The sequence below is a fragment of the Trachemys scripta genome, chromosome 2 (assembly GCF_013100865.1).
Source record: "Trachemys scripta elegans isolate TJP31775 chromosome 2, CAS_Tse_1.0, whole genome shotgun sequence".
In the NCBI taxonomy this organism is placed as follows: Eukaryota; Metazoa; Chordata; order Testudines; family Emydidae; genus Trachemys; species Trachemys scripta.
Window position 1 is genome coordinate 79,305,887 of NC_048299.1, and position 21,850 is coordinate 79,327,736.

The 21,850-nt window shown below is 47.9% G+C and overlaps 1 protein-coding gene across 4 annotated transcripts in view; it reads right to left on the minus strand.

Annotated features, from left to right (window-relative positions):
- ULK4 (unc-51 like kinase 4) overlaps positions 1-21,850 on the minus strand; it is a 401,679-nt gene that overhangs the window by 42,320 nt on the left and 337,509 nt on the right. The window contains exon 36 of one of the 4 annotated variants that reach the window (XM_034760992.1): positions 20,146-20,353. The exons of the other annotated variants lie outside the window; for them this stretch is intronic. Coding sequence (XP_034616883.1) covers positions 20,276-20,353 — 78 coding nt within the window. The 3' untranslated portion in view covers positions 20,146-20,275. Of the gene's footprint in view, positions 1-20,145; positions 20,354-21,850 lie in introns of those variants that run through there. 4 annotated transcript variants of the gene reach the window in all.

The following is a 21,850-nucleotide window of genomic DNA, read 5'->3' on the forward strand; positions in this document are numbered from 1 at the left end:
TGACATTAAAAACAGAAGTAGCTGATCCAAGACCACATTTTGTTCATTGCTGCTGGGCATACATGCTGTGCTTTTATATTTATATAGAGCAATGAGACTTCATTGCATCACTGGAAATTTCCCTACAAAGGACAGCATAGTGCAGACGTGGGCAAACTACGGCCCGCGGGCCACATCTGGCCCGCGGGACCGTGCTGCCCGGCCCCTGCACTCTCGATGGGGAGCCTAGTCCCTGGCCCCTCCCCCGCTGTCCTCCCTCCCGTGCAGCCACGCTGCTGCGTGGGCTGCGCTCTGGCCCGCCACTCCCGCTGGGCAGCTTGGGGAGCGCAGCTGGCTCTGCCAGGGTGTCGCTGCTGCAAGCTCCTGCTGCTGGTAAGGGGGTGGGGAGTGGGGAATCCTGGGGGGCAGTCAGGGAGGAGGGGGCAGTTGGATGGGGCAGAGGTTCTGGGGGGGTGGTCAGGGGATGGGGAACAGGGGGGGTTGGGAGTGGGAATCCTAGGGGACCTGTCAGGGGGCAGGGATGTGAATGGGGTCAGGAGGGCAGTCAGGGGCTAGAGAGCAGGGAGGGTTGGATAAGGGGGTGGGATCCCGGGGTGCAGTTAGGGGCAGGGGGTCCCGGGAGGGGGTGGTCAGGGGACAAGGAACAGAAGGCGGTTGGATAGGGGGTGGGAGTCCCGGGGGGGGGGGGGGCTGGCAGGGGTGTGGATAGGGGTTGGGGCAGTCACGGGACAGGGAGCAGGGGGGTTGGATAGGGGACGGGGGTCCTGGGAGGGGACGGTCAAGGGACAAGGAGTGGGGGGGGGTTGGATGGGTTGGGGGTTCTGAGGGGGGCAGTGAGGGGACGGATAGGGGGCGGGAGCTAGGCTGTTTGGGGAGGCACAGCCTTCCCTACCTGGCCCTCCATACAGTTGCGCAACCCCGATGTGGCCCTTGGGCCAAAAAGTTTGCCCACCCCGGCATAGTGGAAGCAACAGGAAAATGTGGAAGAAGAGAGGCCTCTTCTATTTATCAACTCTCTACAATATTTGAAGGAGAGGCAAATAAACAGGGTGTGCTGAACGTGGCAATGGACGTCCAGTCATTGTATTTATCTTTGTTTCTTTTCCCACCTAGTCTATAGGAGAAATAGTTTGATTAGTTTATATTATGCATGTGTGAAAAACCTTTACAGAGAAATCTAAATCAAAGAATTTTTCATTTGGATCCTGGTTGAGAAATCCACCTCTACTCAGGAAAGCACTTACAAGGACATGCTTAATTCCTGTTGATGCTAAGGGGATTTAAGCATAAGTAAACACATACTTAAGTGCTTTCCTGAAGCAGGCCTTACTTCTGAATGTGGCTGAAATCTATGGTCATTCTTCTCTCTCTGGTAGTGAGTTCCATAGTCTAGGCCCAGCTTCTGTGAAAACTCTGTGCATCAGAATGGCAACTTTATCCCGATAGGCACTCATGTACCATGTTGATGAATGTGATAATAAAAATCTACATAAATATGGAAAAATGACTGAGGGGAAGATATCCTCTTCCTATGCAACCTATGAAAAGGCAGAGTCAGTCAATGCTACCATTTCAAAATGAGTAAATATGGTAATCTGTAACTAGAATTGCACATAGTGACTGTAAGAAGGCAAACTTATGGAAATGAATATGATTTTGATATTTTTTCCTACTGTTTTTTTGTGAGCAGGTGGTACTTTAACACGTCAGAGTCTCCATTATGCCGTTTAGGCACACTCTCACATTGGAGGCGGAGCAGTTCTATTCAATCCCAGAAGGAACAATGGGAAGCACTCTGATTCAGAGTTCCTAGGCACCTGCTATTATACCCCTTTATGAGGTCCAGTTTACTATTTTCCATGCTGTTGGTCAGGTCTTCTGGCAACTGTGAAGCCATTGTTCTGTGACTCCTGCCCACCTCAGCCTGGCCTACTTCTGGGAGTTGTGTGCCACTAGGGACAGTGAAGCCCTGAGTTTTCTTCGGTGTAGGTGTTTCAATCCTGACTGCCCTCCTTATCAGACAGTGAAAATGGATGGGGAAGACGCCTTATAACCTTCCTGCACTATGCATTCATGTAATGACCAAGCAAAATCTGGCTCTTTATTAACAGGTTACATAGATTACCACTCCTAAGAATCTCTTTAAAAAAAACTTCATAAACCCAACTATAAAACAGAAAAGTCTCTGCATAATGATATAGAATTAGAAACAAAATCCACTTGCATTTTCTTGTCAACTTTTGAAACTGAGGCCAGGTCTACATTACAGAGTTAGGTTGATGCAAGGCAGCTTACGTCGACTTACACTAACTCTGTAAGCATCTACTCTAAAATGTTGCTGCTGCCAATGTAACTCATTTGCTATGCTGACTTAATAACTCTACCACCACAAGAGGTGTAGTGCATAGGTCAACGTAGTTAGGTCGACGCAGTGTCAGTGTAGACACTGCATTACCTACGTTGACTTTAGTGGCTTCCAGAAGGTGCCCCACAATGCCCCACTATAACCGCTCTGGTCACTGTTTTCAATTCCGCTGCCTGGCAGCCAGGTACACAGGTATACATTCCTCTTCTCCAAAGCGCTGCGAATTTTTGAAATTCCATTTCCTGTTAGCTCGGTGGGGAGAGCTCACCTAGCAACTGTCCAGCTGATCATGCCAGCTTCACGCTGCAAACGCGCTCCTGCATGGAGTACACAGGAGGTGTTGGATCTCCTGGGTCTGGGGGAGAAGAGGCTGTGCAAGCACAGCTCCAATTTAGCTTTAGAAACATCAATATATACGAGCGGATTGCTTGGAGAATGGAGAGTCCTGCAGCAGTGCCGCATGAAAGCCAAGTTGCTGCAGCAGGCGTATTAGAAGCCAAGGGAGGCTAACGGTCATTCTGGTGCAGAGCCACAGACTTGCCATTTTTACAAAAAGCTGCATGCCATCCTTGGCGGAGAACCCTTGCCCCCGAGTGCTGTGGATACTTCAGAGGAGCCAGAGTGAACAGTGAGGAGGTGATGTTAGATGAGGAAGAGGAGGAGGAGGAGTTTAGGGGACAGGTGACCGGTGGATCCTGCGACGCAGTGAGCCAGGACCTGTTTTTGACTCCAGAGCAGTCAAGCCAGTCCCTACATGGGTGAGCCTGATACAGGGGAAGGAATCTCTGGTATGTATGCGGTTTGCTTTGAATTGCAGGGAGACATGTTCATTTACTCTTTTTTAATCATGCTAGAAGAGATGGTGAAATAACCAATAGAGGCAGAATTGCTATCTGCTTCTTATTCCCCTGTACAGTTAGTCAGAGGGGTCCTGCAGAACAGTTTGCTTCTGTGCACCGGGATGTCCTGTTAATCCTCCATAGAGATCTCGAGGAAACTTTCCTGCAGGTAGTATGCAATCCTCTGGCAAAGGTTTCTGGGGAGGGCTGCCTTGTTTCTTCCACTGTGGTAGGACACTTTCCCACCCCACTCAGCAATTACTTCAGTGGGAACCACTGCAGCACAGAGGATACAGCATATGGCCCTGGTCTGCAGATGGAAGTGTCCAGAAGCTGTTCCCTTTCAGCTTCCATTACCCTCAGGAGTGAGATGATAGCTAAAGTCACCACTCCCTGTGGAAAATGGTGCCAGTATTCAGTCCAATTGCCCTATCCATATACACTCATGCCCATGAGCTACCTCCCCATCTTATAGCCCTCCCCATCACCAGCGGGAGTGCCAGGCTGCACGCCGCTGCATGCCCCCCAGCGCGAGCGGGGTCCTGGGCCACCTCCCCCAGCACCTGTGGCCCCCCCGTCCAAGTTTTAGTTAGGGGTATAAAGTAAAAGTCATGGACAGATCACGGGCTGTGAATTTTTATTTACGGCCCGTGACCTGTCCATGACTTTTACTAAAAATACCCGTGACTAAAACGTAGCCTTATTCATGAGTCATGGGAGCAAGGGATAGGCTGGGTCTCCCATGATCACTATTGGCATTTCAACATCCCCAATGGTAATCCTTTGGTCTGAGAAAAGTCCCTGCTTGCAGCTTTCTGAACAGTCCTCTGTTCTTAAAGATGCACGTGTCATGCTCCATTCCCTGACCATCCAACATTGATGTTGGTAAAATGTCCCCGGTGATCCATCAGTGCTTGCAATACCATAGAAAAGTAGCCCTTTCTGTTGACGTACTCTGTGGCAAGGTGGTCTGGTGCCAAAATAGGGATGTGTGTGCCATCTATCACCCCACTGCAGTTTGGGAAACCCATTGCTGCAAAACCATCCACTATGTCCTGCACTTGCCCAGAGTCACAGTCCTTCATTGCAGGATACGATTAATGGCCCTGCACACTTGCATCACAGCAACCCCCATGGTGGATTTCCCAACTCCAAATTAATTCCCGACTGATTTGTAGCAATCTAGTGTTGCAAGCTTCCACACAGTGATCGCCACTGGCTTCTCCACTGTCAGTGCCGCTCTCATTTTGGTCTCATTGTGCTGGAGTAAGCTCCACACACGCATCCAGGAACGTGGCCTTGAGCATCCGAAAGTTCTTCAGCCACTGCTCGTCATCCCAAACCTGCACAATGATGTTATCCCACCAGTCAGTGCTTGTTTCTCGGGCCCAGAACTGGTGCTTGCACCATCTGCAGCTGCTCCATGAATGCCAACAACCTTGAATTGTTTCTTTCGAGGTCCCAGCAGCAAGCCAGCCTCCATGAAATCGTCATGTTTCCTGCGGCTCCTCTGTCAGCTCTGCAAATACTGCAGGATCAGGCGCCCCATGCTCGCAATGCTCATCAGAATAGTGCAGAGCTGTGCAGGATCCATGCTTCTCACACAGATGGCAGATGCGTGGGTTTGCGGGGCTTTTGAAAAGAGGTGTGAAGCATTATGGGATGCAGATAAAATTATGGGATGGAGAAAACTGCATCATGGGATGTTGAAACCATGTTCCCAGTCACCCCTGCGCGACTCATTTGCCCCCATGAGGCATCGCAAACCCTTCCCAAAACAGCTTGCACCAGATGGTGGCAAGTTGCTACCCACAGTGCACTGCTCTCTACATCAATGCAAGCACTGGTAGTGAGGACATGCACCACTGACACAAGAAGCATTGTGTGGACACGCAAAAGCGATTTAATTACTCCAGTGGCTGTATGTCGACGTAACATAATGTCGACTTAATTTTGTAGTGTAGACTTGCCCTAAGTGTTTGCTTTTAGATCTATTTAGTGCTGTCATGCAGATAAACCTCCAGCAAGGTGTACATAAATCAGCCTGGATGCTGTACATTAGCAACTTTCTACTGCAAATTACGGGATAGGGAGGGATGGGAAAGGAAGGTCAATACTTCTTCAATATAATCTGCGAGCCAAATCTAGTTGTTTTAAAAATATTTTTATTGGATAGTTTTTTCCTTTGTGCATTTTGTAGTCAAACTGGTTTGGATGGGTCTAATAATAAAGATGTTGCTACTGTTATTATAGTTAAGTCAAATAAAAGCAGGTGAGCAGCTTTGGCCTAATAAAGAGTCAGCTGAATAAAGAAAACCGCTGACAAGCTGTAGTCTTGTTTTAATTTGAATTCTCATGAGTTCACATCACATTTTAATTGTACACAACAATAAATAAGCCGCTGTCACTAATAGCTTCTCATAAAACAGGCTAATGCTAATTATCATTCTATTTTCAACCACACGCCTTTAGTGAAAAGACTAATGACAGAAAAATAAAATGAAAATAATGAGCTTTGCAAGCCACCTGAGTGGCAGAAAAGCTTATGATTTTCCTTATTTGATTTTACTAGTTTTATGTGAAAGATGATCGCATTCTCTTATATGACACTTTAAAAACCCTCGCATTAGTTTCATTAATGTGTACATTTCATAAGAATGTTTCTCTTCCCCCAGATTTCTTTTCAGGATTGTTGTATAAGTGGTATTGAAAGGCAAAATGTGCCAATCTTGGTCACTGTCCCTCAATCTGAAAGTTAGCCTTTCTTGCTCCTGGAAATACATAGATATTTACAATGAGCATTTCCCACCCCCGAATCTGATCACTGTTCAATGGCTGATGTTAAGAAAAGCTTATTTGTCCTGAAATTATTCATATGGTCTGTCAAATTCTAGCCTTGGCATATGATAAGGTGCTAGTCCTAAAAGAGTGAGTGGATTAAGAAAGAAGACCTTGAGACATTAAAATGTCAGGTCCTCATGCAAAAACTCTTCCTTTTCATGTTCTACTCTTCCACGTCAGACTATCCTCCTCTTATTATTTCTACAGCAATGGTGCCCAAAGGCTTCACTAAGGATCTGGGCCCACTGTGCTAGGGACTGTCCTAACACAAGGTTAGAGACAGTACCTGCCCCAAAAAGCTTACAGTAGTACAGCTGCTCCAAATCCCTTGGACTCTTTTCCTCTCATATCAGACAGGCTCTTCTTTCCTTTATACCAGTGGTTCTCAAACTGTGCACTGGGACCCCAAAGTGGGTCGCAGCCCCATATTAATGGGGTCACCAGGGCAGAAGCCTGAGCCCCACCACCTGGGGCTGAAGTAGAAGCCTGAGGGCTTCAGCCCTGGGCAACGGGGCTCAGGTTACAGGCCCCCTACCTGGGGCTGAAGACCTTGGGCTTTGGCTCCCCTGCCCTGGGTGGAAGGGCTCAGGCAGGCTCAGGCTTTGGTCCCCCCTCCTGGGGTCATATAGTAATTTTTGTTGTCAGAAGGGGGCCACGGTGCAATGAAGTTTGAGAACCCCTGCTTTATACCTTTCAACTGCACAGCTTCCAGCCTTCCCCATCTCCCACTAACTCTTTCCTGACCTCCATAATTTATAGCCTGTACCACCTGGCCCTGCTCCTAAACTCCCCATCTCTCACAGTGATTACATTTTGATTGTATTTTCTTATCCAAATGCATCTAAGAGTTTTATTAATTTGAAAGTTCTTAAAATGCTCTAAAATGAACACTAGGCAGAATTAAAACAACTTTTTTTATAATTGACCTTTGGTTGCCATTATTTTCCAGTGGAGATGGGCAAACTTGTTTTGCCTCATTTCAAAGCCACTAGAAGACTGTGGGTCAAAAGTTTGATTAGAGCATCACTGGGTTCATGTTTAAGGCTGCAAGTCTGTCACGGAGGTCACAAAAGTCACGGGTTCCGTGACTTCTGCAGCGGCTGGTGCTGGCTCAGGGGCTGCCTGGCTTGGGCAGCCCCTGGGCCAGCAGAAGCAGTTTGGGTGTGTGGGTGGGAGCTCACAGCTAGGGGAAGGGGGCTGAAGGGTGCCGGGGAGCACCTACCTTGGGATGGGGGCTCCCCCACTCCCACTGTCATGGCCCCCCTGCAGCCAGCGCTTGTGACAGGAGCAGTGGAGCCTCTGCCCTTGCTCCTTGCCTGCCTCCACTGCCTAGGAGCTGTAGAGACGTGGAACGGGGTAAGAAGCCTCCCCAACCCCTGCCCCAGTATCAGCATGCCATAGCCCAGCACCCCTCCCCCAGTACCAGTGCGCCACGGCCCAGTCCCTCCTCCCTCAGTACCAGCGGGAGTCCTGGGCCACCTCCCCCAGCACCTGCGGTGCCCCAAGACCGCTCCCCCCAGAGCAACTGTGGCCCCAGCCCAAGTTTGAGGCAGGGCAGGTATTTTTAGTAAAAGCCATAGACAGGTCACGGGCCCATGAATTTTTGTTTACGGCCCATGACCTGTCCATGACTTTTACTAAAAATACCTGAGACTAAAACGTAGCCTTAACCATGTTCCATTTAAAAGAGACTGTGGAAAAAGGAATGGGCTGAGGGCAGAAAGAAAAACTCTAATGAAAAAGACAGGCAGAATACAGATCCAATACTTTTGCCGTCCTAGCTTTTTGGACGGACTGGTGGGCTTCTTGGTAGCTTATCCCCACAGCACAGCCTCCTTTTAGCCATACTATTTTTTTTTAAAGTACCAAACTCTTAAATTACAGAGGAAAAAAAGGTTGTGAACTTGAATAAGTTTTGCAAATCCCTAATATCATTTGAGAAGTTTGCAAAACGTCCAATCTCCAATTGCTTCACCTACTGCTGTTTTTCAACCTCAAGTAACAAAAAAAGACGGTTACTCATCGTTGTAACAGTTGTTCTTCGAGATGTGTTGCTCATATCCATTCCATTAGGTGTGTGCGCGCCGCGTGCACGATCGTCGGAAGATTTTCTACCCTAGCAACACCGGCGGGTCGGCTGTGGAGCCCCCTAGAGTGGCGCCTTCATGGCGCTGAATATATACCCCAGCCGACCCGGCGCCCCCTCAGTTCCTTCTTGCCGGCTACTCCGACAGTGGGGACGGGGGGCGGGTTTGGAATGGATATGAGCAACACATCTCGAAGAACAACAGTTACAACGGTGAGTAACCGTCTTTTCTTCTTCGAGTGCTTGCTCATATCCATTCCATTAGGTGACTCCCAAGCCCAACTTAGGTGGTGGGGTCGGAGTGAGACATTGCTGTGTGCAAAACCGCTGATCCGAATGCAGCATCGTCCCTGGACTGCTGCACTAGTGCATAGTGAGCTGTAAACGTGTGGACTGATGACCAAACCGCCGCTCTACAAATGTCCTGTATCGGAACATGTGCCAGGAAAGCAGTCGAGGAGGCTTGGGCCCTCGTGGAGTGAGCGGTGAGGTGCGGTGCTGAGACACCTGCCAGGTCATAGCAAGTCCGGATGCAAGACGTAATCCAGGAGGATAGGCGTTGTGAGGAGACCGGTGAGCCTTTCATTCGGTCGGCCACTGCAACGAAGAGTTGCGTCGTCTTTCTAAAGTGCTTTGTGCGGTCAATATAGAAGGCCAGGGCCCTTCGTACGTCCAGGGAATGCAAACGTTGATCCTGGCGAGTGGCATGTGGTTTGGGATAAAAGACCGGGAGAAATATGTCCTGGTTGATATGAAATGGAGAAACCACCTTAGGGAGAAAGGCAGGATGTGGACGAAGCTGCACTTTATCCTTATGGAAAACTGTGTAAGGGGGCTCAGATGTAAGCGCCCTGAGTTCAGAAACGCGCCTTGCTGAGGTGATGGCTACGAGGAAGGCTGTCTTCCAGGATAGGTACAAAAGTGAGCAGGTGGCTAGTGGTTCGAATGGAGGACCTGTGAGTTTGGAGAGAACCAGATTGAGATCCCACGTCGGGACGGGATGACGCTGTTGTGGGTACGTCCGGTCTAAGCCCTTGAGGAATCTAACAACCATCGGGTTAGAGAATACCGAGGACGCGAGTTCCCCTGGGTGAAAGGCCGATATAGCGGCCAGGTGAACTCTAATTGAAGATATCGCCAACCCTTGTTGTTTTAGGGAGAGGAGATATTCCAATATGAGAGGAATGGGTGCCTGCAACGGGGACGTGGCTCGTTGTTCGCACCAACAGGAGAACCGCTTCCACTTGGCCAGGTACGTGGTGCGTGTTGAGGGCTTCCTACTGCTCAGCAGAATCTGTTGGACAGAGTGCGAGCATTGCTGCTCTGCCTGGGTGAACCATGGAGCAGCCACGCCGTGAGGTGGAGTGATTGCAGGTCGGGGTGACGCAGCCGACCGTGGTCCTGAGATATGAGATCCGGACATAATGGAAGCGGGATCGGTGTCTGAACCGAGAGTTCCAACAGTGTGGTGTACCAATGTTGTCTCGGCCACGCTGGAGCGATCAGAATTACCTGTGCCTGGTCTCTGCGCAATTTGAGCAGTACCTTGTGGACCAGAGGAAACGGAGGGAAGGCATAAAACAGGTGGTCTTTCCAGGGAAGGAGAAACGCATCCGAGAGGGAGCCCGGAGCTCGACCTTGTAGGGAGCAGAACACGTGGCACTTCCTGTTGTCTCGAGATGCAAACAGGTCTATCTGGGGAAACCCCCACCTCTGGAAGATGGAATGTATGATGTCCGGACGGATAGACCACTCGTGCGTCTGGAAGGACCTGCTGAGTCGGTCCGCTAGAGTGTTCTGGACTCCAGGGAGGAACGATGCCGTGAGATGGATTGAGTGGGCGATGCAGAAGTCCCACAGGCGAATGGCCTCTTGGCATAGAATTGACGAACGTGCTCCTCCTTGCTTGTTGATGTAAAACATGGCCGTGGTGTTGTCGATGAGAACTAACACACAGCGGCCACGTAGGAGATTGAGGAATGCCTGGCACGCCAGGCGCACCGCCATCAGTTCCCGAACATTGATGTGCAGGGCTAACTGGGGTGCAGTCCACAGGCCCTGGGTATGGTGTTCGTTGAGATGGGCGCCCCAACCCAGAGATGACGCGTCTGTGACCAGGTGCAGAGAGGGTTGTGGGGCGTGAAATGGCATCCCCTCGCAGACCACATTGTGATCTAGCCACCAGGTGAGGGAGGCCAGGACCGAGTTCGGGACCGTGACCACCATGTTCAGGCTGTCCCGATGTGGACGGTATATTGATGACACCCAGGTTTGAAGTGGGCGAAGCCGAAGTCTGGCATGCCTGGTTACGTACGTGCAGGAAGCCATGTGACCCAGCAGGGTAAGGCACGACCTCACCGTGGTAGTTGGGAAGGCCTTGAGCCCTTGAATGAGGTTCGTGATGGTGCCAAAGCGGTTGTCTGGCAGGATGGCTTGTGCACGTCTGGAGTCTAGAACTGCGCCGATGAATTCTATTCTCTGGGTAGGTTCTAGAGTGGATTTGTCCTTGTTGAGTAGGATGCCCAACTCGTTGAATGTGTGCACTATTCTGTGGACGTGAGCTTGAACTTGCTCCTTGGTGCGACCGCGCACCAGCCAGTCGTCTAGGTACGGGAACACCTGTATCCCTTGCCGACGAAGGTACGCTGCCACGACAGCCATACATTTCGTGAACACTCTTGGGGCCGAGGATAGGCCGAAGGGAAGGACTGCAAATTGGTAGTGCACCGTGTTTACCACGAATCGCAGGAAGCGTCTGTGAGGTGGGTAAATTGCGATGTGAAAGTATGCGTCTTTCATGTCGAGGGCGGCGAACCAGTCTCCAGGATCGAGGGAAGGGATAATGGCCCCCAAAGAGACCATGCGGAACTTCAACTTTACTACGAATTTGTTGAGTCCGCGCAAGTCCAAGATGGGTCGCAGACCTCCTTTGGACTTGGGGATCAGGAAGTAACGGGAATAAAATCCCCTGCCCCTTAACTCTATCGGAACCTCCTCTATGGCCCCCATGGCCAGGAGCGTAGAAACCTCCTGTATAAGAAGTTGCTCGTGAGAAGGGTCCCTGAAGAGGGACGGGGAAGGGGGGGAGGAGGGGGGGATAGAAGAAAACTGGATAGCGTATCCCCTCTCCACCGTGCGGAGGACCCAACGGTCCGAAGTTATAAGGGACCAAGCACGGTGGAAGTGGGAGAGACGATCCCGAAAGGAGGGGGCTGGATCCTGGGGGATGACTGGGGCGCCGTCCTCGACCGCACCTTCAAAAGTTCTGTCTAGGACCTGAAGGTGGTCTTGGTGGCCCTTGGTTCTGACCAGGTTGAGGGCCGGTCCACCTTCTCCTACCACCTCGTCCTCGCCTCCGGGCCGAGTCTTGTCTCTGTCGAGGCGGGGGGGGGTAGAAGCGCTGAGGCTGCGGCCTAAATGGCCTGCGCTGAGGGCCCACAACATGCATCCCGAGGGAGCGCATGATTGTTCTCGAGTCCTTGAGGCTCTGTAGGCGAGAGTCCGTCTTGTCCGAGAACAATCCATGCCCTTCGAAGGGGAGATCCTGTAGGGTTTGCTGCAGCTCCGGAGGCAAACCCGAAACCTGAAGCCAGGAGATCCTCCGCATAGCGATACCCGAGGCCATGGTCCTCGCAGCCGAGTCCGCTATGTCCAAGGAGGCCTGTAGGGAGGTCCGAGCCACCTTCTTACCCTCCTCTACCATGGCCCCAAACTCTTCCCTGGACTCTTGGGGAATCAACTCCTTGAACTTCCCCATAGAGTTCCAGGAGTTAAAATTGTAACGGCTCAGGAGCGCCTGTTGATTTGCCGCTCTGAGTTGCAGCCCACCGGCTGAGTAAATCTTACGGCCAAACAAATCAAGGCGCTTGGCCTCTTTTGATTTAGGCGCTGCCGCCTGCTGTCCGTGGCGCTCCCGTGCGTTCACTGATGCCACCACCAGTGAACACGGTTGTGGGTGGGTGTACAAGTACCCGTAGTCCTTTGACGGGACAAAGTACTTTCTTTCCACCCCTCTCGCTGTGGGTGGAATAGAGGCAGGGGTTTGCCATATCGTATCCGCATTTGATTGTATCGTGCGGATCAGGGGTAACGCTACCCTCGATGGGGCATCCGCTCCAAGGATGTTCACGATCGGGTCGTGTACCTCCACTACCTCCTCCGCTTGCAGGTCCATATTACGGGCCATCCTGCGCAGAAGATCCTGGTGAGCCCGAAGATCTATCGGAGGAGGGCCTGTGCAGGATGTGCCCGCCACTGCCTCGTCTGGCGAAGAAGAGGAAGATGCCTCCGGTGGAACCGGATCCAAGGGCCGGTCCTGGTCTCCCTGTTCCCGGGCTGGAGCATCACCCGCGTCTGGGTCCAGGGCGTCAGGTGCGACGGACACGGAAGCCTCCGTGTCCCCTGGCGGAGGCCGAGAGATGGTGGACTCCGGGGCCCTTCTCACGGAGTGACCCGAGCGAGAGGTCGAGGGAATTGGAGCCCCTTGCTCCTGGTGGTACGCCCACGGGGTCCAAAACGACCAGTGAGATGGGCCATGGGAATGGTCCTCCGGCATCCCCTGCCAATGGCCCAAGTCCTGTTCCTCGGCTTGCCCCTGAGGAGGGTATGCCGATCTCGACAGGTCCTCTGATGAGCGAGACACCGATCTCGATGGCCATGGCGGTGCCGAGAGAGTCGGGACCAATCCCGTGGGCTGCGGTGCCGCACGGTGCCGGTCCGGAGATCTTCTATCTCCACGCGGTGCCGGCGACCGGTGCCGGGACCGTGACCGGTGCCGATGACCTCGTCGGTGCCGGGAGTCGGATCTGGACCTCGACGAGGACCTGGAGTATGCCCGGTGCCGGGAGCGGCCTCTCGACGTCGAACGTCGACCGTAGCGGTGCCGAGAACTGCGTCTCGACGTTGATCGGTGCCGACGATCATACCGGTGCCGAGACGTCGAGCGGTGCCGCGAAGATGATCTTGGCCGCGAGTACGACCGGTGCCGAGGTGATATTCGGCGCCGGGACTGCGAGCGGCGTGGGGACCTGCTTCGGGACCTGGATCGGTGCCGAGGTTCCAGCCCTTGCGATGGAGGGCGCAACAAGGCAGGTTTCCCCCTCGACTGGATCGGGCGGGTCAACGGTGCCGTCGGTGCCGTCGGTGCCGGTGGTTGGGGCGGTGCCGGCTCCGTGAGAGCTATCAAGTCTCTCGCCGCCTCGAAGGCCTCAGGAGTCGACGGGAGGCACTGAATCACCGCCGGTCTCGGTGGAGACGTTGTCCGTACCGGACTCAACGGCTTCGGCGCCGGAGTCGACGGTGCTGGAGGCACCTGTTTCCGGTGCTCCACCGGCGGACGCGGCTCTACCCCCGGCACTGGGGGAGCCGGCGTCTTCGGCACGGTGGTCCCCGTTTTATGGGCTTTTTTATGCCCTGGGGATAACGAACGGCGCCGAGGCACTTGCTGTACCTGCGGTGCCGACGAGGTCCGGTGCCGGGGAGGCTTGTCCGACGCCTCTCGCGTGGTCGTCGCTGCCGGCGCCGCCGGGGCACTGCGCACCGAGGCGCTAGGTGCCGGGGCCTGAGTAGTGGATGGACTCAGTGCCGCCTCCATTAAGAGTTGCCGGAGCCGAAAGTCCCGCTCCTTCTTGGTCCTAGGTCTGAAGGCCTTACAGATCTTACACTTATCTGTTTGATGGGACTCTCCCAGGCACTTCAGACAGGAGTCGTGCGGGTCACTCGTGGGCATAGGCTTTGCGCAGGAGGCGCACTGCTTGAAGCCGGGAGCGTTGGGCATGAGCCCGGTCCCGGTGCCGGGGGAGAAAAAGGGGGGAGAGACCCCCTTAATCCCCTGAACTAATATAACAACTTTACAACTATTAACTATTTAACTATTAACTATTTAACTATAAACACTAAAACTATCTAACTGCTATAACAAATGAAGCTAGGGAGAGTGGAGAACAGCTATGCCGCGCTCCACAGTTCCAACGACCGTCAGGGGCGGTAAGAAGGAACTGAGGGGGCGCCGGGTTGGCTGGGGTATATATTCAGCGCCATGAAGGCGCCACTCTAGGGGGCTCCACAGCCGACCCGCCGGTGTTGCTAGGGTAGAAAATCTTCCGACGATCGTGCACGCGGCGCGCACACACCTAATGGAATGGATATGAGCAAGCACTCGAAGAAGAATATATAATTTTTTACCCAATATTTTCAGAAGTGACTAGTGCTTTTGGGTGCCGAACTGCAGATATTTAAAAAAGGCTTTATTTTCAGTTTTTTTTTTTTTAAATTTGGCTTCTTTAAGGTTTCTTGGAATGGACACCCATAATAAAAATACCCAAAATCACTAGTCACTTTAAAATTTTTTAGCCATTATGTATATCGGGGTGGCCAATCTGAGCCTCAGAAGGAGCCAGAATTTACCAATGTACACTGCCAAAGAGCTACAGTAATACATTAGCAGCTGTCCATCAGCTCCCCCACCCCGCTCCCAGCGCCTCCTGCCCACCGGCAGCCCTACCAATCAGCGCCTCTCCCTCCCTCTCCGCACCTCCCGATCAGCTGTTTCCCCCAGAGCCTCCTGCACGCCATGAGAGGGGGAGGAGCGAGGGCACAGCAGGCTCAGGGGAGGGGGTGGGAAGGGGTGGAGTGGGGGCAGGGGTTGAGCAGTGAGCACCCCCCAGCACATTGGAAAGTTGGCACCTGTAGCTCCAGCCCCGGAGTCGGTGCTATACAAGAAGCTGCATATTAATTTCTGAAGAGCCGCATGTGGCTCTGGAGCCACAGGTTGGCCGCCCCGATGTATATGAAAATGCTAAAATAAGGAAAGCTCTACTTATATTTAATGACATCAGTGGCGGCTCAAGGCACCAGTGCAGCAAGCACGTGCCTGGGGCAGCAAACCGCGGGGCGGCGGGGCGGGAGGAGGAGGGGAAGGCAGCCTGCTGTTAGCTCCGAGGGCGGCAGTCAGGCCGCCTTTGGCGGCATGCCTGTGGGAGGTCCGCTGGTCCTGCGGCTTCGGTGGCAATTCAGCGGCGGGTATGCTGAATCCGTCGGACCGGCGGACCTCCCGCAGGCGCGCCGCCGAAGGCGACCTGACTGCAGTGCTTGGGATGGCAAAAAAGCTAGAGCCACCCCTGAATGACATAATTAAAAATTGATTACAGAAAAGTATATAACCCTACATACATGTTCACATACAAGCACATAATATTATGCAAATTTAATTATGTACTCTTGAGATTGTAAATAGTTATGTAAAATTAAAGTACCAAGACTGGGAGAAGGAGAAGAGGATCCTGTTGAAACTTGCAGTGGTAAAAATGCAACACAAGAGAAGGTATTTTAGTATTCAAGCTGTTGCAACTCTAGATTCCAACAGCAATTTCCACAAAGCTTTCAGTTTCATTTAAAAAATATTTAAGTGTGGGAAGGTGTCAGGAGCGGCTGGGGCAGGGGTTGAGAGGAGAATCAGAAAGATGGATGGCAAATGAAGAAATGTAAAACAAAAAATCTGGGATAGGAAGGGAGGAAAAGAGAAGAAACCTGATAAACAGAACGGGTAAGGAGGGAGGACATGATGTACGCTAGGAGATATAAAAAGAATTCATTATTAAATAACATCACCACCAAAATATAAAAAAACCCTCCCCCCCCATAATTCCATCTTTGGATTCTGATGACATAAATAAACTACATGAGCATCTCTCTATGATGTCCCCAGAATCTCTCAATGGAATTTCAGGCCTTACATGCAGACTTAAATATGTCAGTGACGGTCATAATTAGTTTTTAAGTAATAATATTTTCTCCCAGAAGTAAAAAAAATATCACAACATCAGTAGTGTCAAGACCACACACATCTTATTGATAAATGTGACATGGACTACTTTTGGTCAGCTTGCAGTTATGGACTATGGAATTAAATTTTGCATGTCATTTCATGAATATATCCTCATTCATACTGCAAATACATAAATGTTACCATTTAAAGGTTTACAGTGATAAATGAGAGTTCAAACATTTGTTTATCAACAAAAATCCTATTCATGTTTCATGGAAACTTATTATTTATCATATATATATATATTAAAATGACTTTTTAATGTGGTTAGGAAATATTTGTACTTTGAAGAAAAGTAAATTCTTTGCTACACTATTCATTTTTGCCCATATGATTTTCGTATACATGTTTTTAATGTGCTGTTGGTGCTGGTGTCCTCCATGAAATCTTGCTGTTATAGCTTTGGAGCCCCCTACTGGGAATACACACTACATTTTGGAGTATTGGAAACACAGTTGCCAACTTTCATGCAGTAAATAAGCACCCCGACTTTCACAATAAGTCAAAAATCAAGCTAATCCCATTTCAAAACAAGGCCAAAACAAGCCAATCCCTGAGAACCCCAACACTCTATGTGACTAGATCCCCCCGGCGTGCAGTCTGGGACAGTGGTGGGCCCGCTGTGCACCCCTGATTCCTCCCCCTCCTTACCCCTGCTTGCCAGGAGCCGATCAAAAAAAAAAAAAAAAGGAAAGCTACAACAAGCAACAAGCTACAAGCCAAAAACTAGCCAACAAGCAACTCACAAGCCAATTAAGCCAAAAACAAGCCCAATTTCTGTGATTTTTTTCGCGGGTTTGGCATGTCTTATTGGAAAAGGTATCTTGTATAGATCCTTCATTGGAGCACTATCCTGTTAAATAAAAACCCATGAAGGGTGCATGAAATTTGTATGAAGAGAAGTTTATTTTACTTTGATTTTATTTCCTCATTTTTTCTGAATGGGACAATACCCAATTGCAGCGTACAAATCTTGCAGCTGTATTTGTACTCCTGTTTAGCCTCTTGCATCCCACCTCTATCCTACATATTCTATACCATATATGCTTGGCTAGTTTGTTCATAAATTCTTCATTACACTGGTATAAATCCAGTTCTATTCCAAACTGCTGTACAGTATTGCACACTGTGGATCAAACTTTGATCTCACTTATACTGGTGTAAATCCAGAGCAACTCCACTGAACTAGACAGAAATATTGTGTATTTACACCAGCATACATGAGGTCAGAATTTGATCCATAGTGTGGTTAATATTATACAGCAGTTTGGACTAGAATACAGACCCTTTTTTGGTGTTATACTTATGTATTATAATGGCCATTGCACAGCTAAAAACCCTGGTACTGTTGTTGAAAACATACCTTAAATAATTTGGACTGACTTTTTAATACTGGTAAATAACAATTTTGTTGATGCATATCTAAGAAACTATTATACCTGACTGTCTATTACATACACCTGGAGGGGGTACATTATTACTGATATTCAAAAGGTTAGGCAGTCAGCTCCTGAAAACAACAAGAGTTGTATGCCAACTTCATTGTTCTGAAAACATACCCTGAAATGTCTAAAAAAGCAAACTGTATAATCAGTGCTGAACTAGTATGCAAATTATGAGATATATTTGTATGATGCATCATGTGAATAAATCAACTAGACATTATATCCCAGAGAAAGCATCTGCTGTGTGAAATTTAGGACAGTAATTCACAGTCCATAGAAGAATGCATCACCACACAAATTACATTTGTTATAAATGTATAATGATGTTCACATAAAAACACTACATTTTAATTGTTTAAAGAAACAACAGTACTGGGCACTTCTATAAATGTTTAACTTGCATAGCCTTCATAATTCAAAATGCGTAGGTTTCATCCCTGAAGATGTTGGACAGAAACACTGAACTTGAAAAAAAGTCAATTACCATAGAAGTCTACTGAAAGCACAACCTTAATGCACATAAATGCTATTTTTAAACATAACCTCATTTCCAGAATATGAATAAAGGACTCATTTGAGCTTGTGCACCACCATATTCTGAATACACAGGCACATGTATAAATGCCAGACACTGGTGTATCAAAATGGATCCCTTTCATGGGGAACTACAGGAGCATGCACTTAGTGCTGATGAATACTTAAGAAGTCTGAATCCCATAATCATCAGATGCATAAAGCATCCAAGGAAAAAAACACTCAAAAAGTTCTATATTTCTTCATTCTATGAAATGTGCCATTCTACTGATATTTCTAAAATAATTTTCTTCTCCTGTCATTCCAACACCACCTATCTCCTTGAATCCCTATACTGGTTTCCTTTTACTGCATGAAACTTCAAGTTGTTCAATCTGCATATTTTTACCTTGTCTTTAGCTCTAGTCTTTTTCTTCCTCGTGTTCCTCTAACTCCTCAAACTCTTCCAAATACTCTGTTATAACATATATCTCTTTCTCCTACTCTTGTGCCTACTATCATGCTTCATTGCTTGGTGTCAATCACCCTACCTCTCCTCCTTCAAAATTCTCCTCAAGACTCCCCAGCCATGCTCCCTACCCCTGTTTGCACTCCAGACATTAGGGCTGCTCTGTCAGTTCTGTGTCACCTGGGGATTCTCCCATATCAACTGGAAATGCAACATGTCTAGTTGTTTTGTGCCACCAGAATAAGAAGATGGCAAGTATTTGGCCCTATGTCCGTGTATGTCAGGTGTTATGCAGAGGCATATATATATCCAATGAATATTACTAGTACAGTGCTTCCCAAACTTTAACAACCTGTGAACTCCTTTCACTAAAATGTCAAGTCTCGTAAACCCCCTCCTAAAAATGAATATTTCCAGGGATTTTCTCCTCTACCTGGCTATAAATTATAAAAGCAGAGATCTTGGAAATATAAAATTTATTTTTATGACATGCTTATTACACACTATTTATTATTAATTATTATTTATCATTACAGTATTTTTATTACATTATGAAAATAGCAACAACTCTTCCAAGATCTCACTTTCTTAGCTTGTATCACTTTGAATAAGCCTGTTCTAGGACAAGGCTCCTATGTTTCATCAAGGAGTATCAGATGTGAAACAGCGTGAAGATATGTAAGAAGCCAACTCAAAGAGTTCCTCCTACACAAGCATTCAGATCTTGAGCAGTCCAGGCAAACAATACACATTACAAAGCAGCTTAAACTTGTTCTTCATAATAATTTTAAAAACAATACTAGCTGCTTATTTAATTTTAAAAACAGCAAAAAATATCCACCTCCCTTTCCATTTCTTATAAGGAGTCTTGAAGTTTAAATCTCCTCAGTGTGATTGATATACGTGCTTTGATCTGCTTAGCTCTTGGAAGTCCAGGGGCTCTGGGCTGCTGGCCCCGTGTTGCCCGGGGTCCCTAGCGACAGCTCTGTCCGCCATTAGGGAATTTTTTCCTGAGAACCCCCTGTAACATTTCACGAACCCCAGTTTGGGAACCACTGTACTAGCAGAACCAGCAGCCAATGGAATAATGGAACAATGACAAGCAATAGGGACCATAGCAACGTTTAAGGGGGAATAAGAAAAAGGCGTTGTCTAGTGGAAGAGGTTCATTCGCACGTGTCATCAAACCTTTTTCAAGGGTTAGGAATACAGAAATCTAGGTATTGCTCTACTGGATCAAACCCAAGATCTATCTAGTCCAACATTCTGTTTCTGACAGTGGCCAGTACCAGATGCTTCAAAGGAGGGTATGAGAAACCCACAGTAGGCAGATGTGGTATAATCTGCTCCTCCCCCATTCCCCCCACATTAGCTCTCATCCTGATTTGTAATAGTTAAGATTTTGACTTAGGCGATGAAGCATGGGATTTAATAGCAAAATAATATTTTCTGTATTTTTATCCATCCTATTCTTCATGCCTCCTAACATCTTGTTTGCTTTCTTGACCATAGGTGCACTGGAGCACAGATCTTCATTGAGCTGTCTGATTGATTCCCAGGTCCTTTTCCTTAATTGATATTTATTTGAAGAAACTTCGACAGACTTTTAGTTCAACAACACAATATTATAATTATTACAATGTATATAGTACAAGGCACTTTACAAAAGTCAGAAAAAAGACATGGATCCTTCCTGAAAGAAGCAACAATTGCACTCAAATATGATACACTGGAGAATAGTTCACATGCAATAAGTTTGTTAGTGAGGGGATCAATGTAGAAAGAAAGAAGTGGGGTTTGTTGAGAGATGTGTAAAAGGGATTTATAGAAAGATACTTGGAAGCTGGTTTCTATGCTTCTGTTTCTCTCTTCAATGTATGCATCAAAAACTTTCACCTGGTTGATTTCTTCAAAGCTTCTGCAGTTTCTAGGAGTGGCCTCACCAAACGAAGTGCAGCATACTCTGTTCTCTATGAAGGAAGCACTTGATACTTTAACAAGCTAAAATAAATAAATTAGTCAGCAAACTGGTCATTGTAGTGAAATGTTTGGATCAAGTAGAACAGAAAATGCAGATTAAAATTACCAAGGAGGTCCCAGGCATAAAAACAGCTTTGGCAAAGAAGGACCTCAGGTCAGACCAAGGGTTGGAAGCCCTGAAAAACCTTACTATCTGAATTTAAGGAATCCTGAAAATGTGAAATCAACCAAACTATCTGATTTAGTCATGCACAAAAGTCCACCTCAACTATGGCGAAAGAAGATGATCCTACATATCCATGGTTACTAGGTCATGTGATTTTATCACAAGTCTTGCAATATTTCATGTTTTTTGTAAAGCCCCAGCTCCAGACCAAGCAAGTTACCTGAAAATCTTCGCTTTCATTCAAAGGAAAAAGTAAGTTTCTAGCTCTCATGGTTGCAGAGACAAGCTTGAAAATGTGACCCAAATGTATCTTAAAGGCTCAAAAATCAGAAGGCAAAGAAAAATATTTTGTGATTTCTGGATGGTTGGGGTTGACAATATTGCATATGGAGGCATGGATGATCACATGATTGCCAGTCAGTATTGCCAACTCCAGCCATCCAGAAATCATGACACCGACTTAAAAATACATATTGCTATTGCATGACAGGCAAAGTGAATTAGAGCTTTTGTAGTCAGGGAAAAAAGCCTGACAAGATGCATACAATAGAAAGAGGATTCTGGCAGCTGCCAAGAAAAAGGGATATTAAAATGGATGAACATGTTTTTGATATTTCAAGACCTGAGCCACCCTACAAAAAGAAGGAGAAAGGAGCTATTTGTAATTAATCAGGCTTTTGTAAGAGAAGAAATACATTACATGTAGCATTCCTGTACCTGGAAAGACTTCAAATCAAGCAAAATGGAATGATTTCTGGGATCAGCCACAAAACTTCTGGACAGTATAAAAAGTAACAAGGTAGGAAAAGATAAGGATTCTGAGGAATGTTCTAATGACCAAGTCTTGTCCTTAGGTATTTGATTTGTTTAATCCCATGAGATAGGAAAAATAAATACTGGAAAAATACCCAGTGTAAGAATGCAACATTGGAGTGTCAAAATGAGGTAGGTTGTGCCTGAAGCTTCCAGCCAGCAGAAACGAATATATTATAACACTTCAAAGTGTGTCCACTTTTGCCCTGCTTGGAATAGGCCAATAGTGATCTCAGTTCAATTTCTTTGCTTACACGTCATAGATGAATTTACAAAAAAACAAACACACACAAGGTTACCTCACCAAGAACAGTGGGCAATTGTTTCAGATTTGTTTAAAGACTTTAAGTGGTGAAAACAAACAATAGGTTTTGTTTCACATGAAGGGTAACAGTTGATGGCTATTTAGTATTCAGGACTCGTCTTTGTAGATAGATAACTGAAGAGAAAGGTAGTAATATATGGAAAGAACATATACAGCATTATCTGTTGTGTTAAATAAATGAAT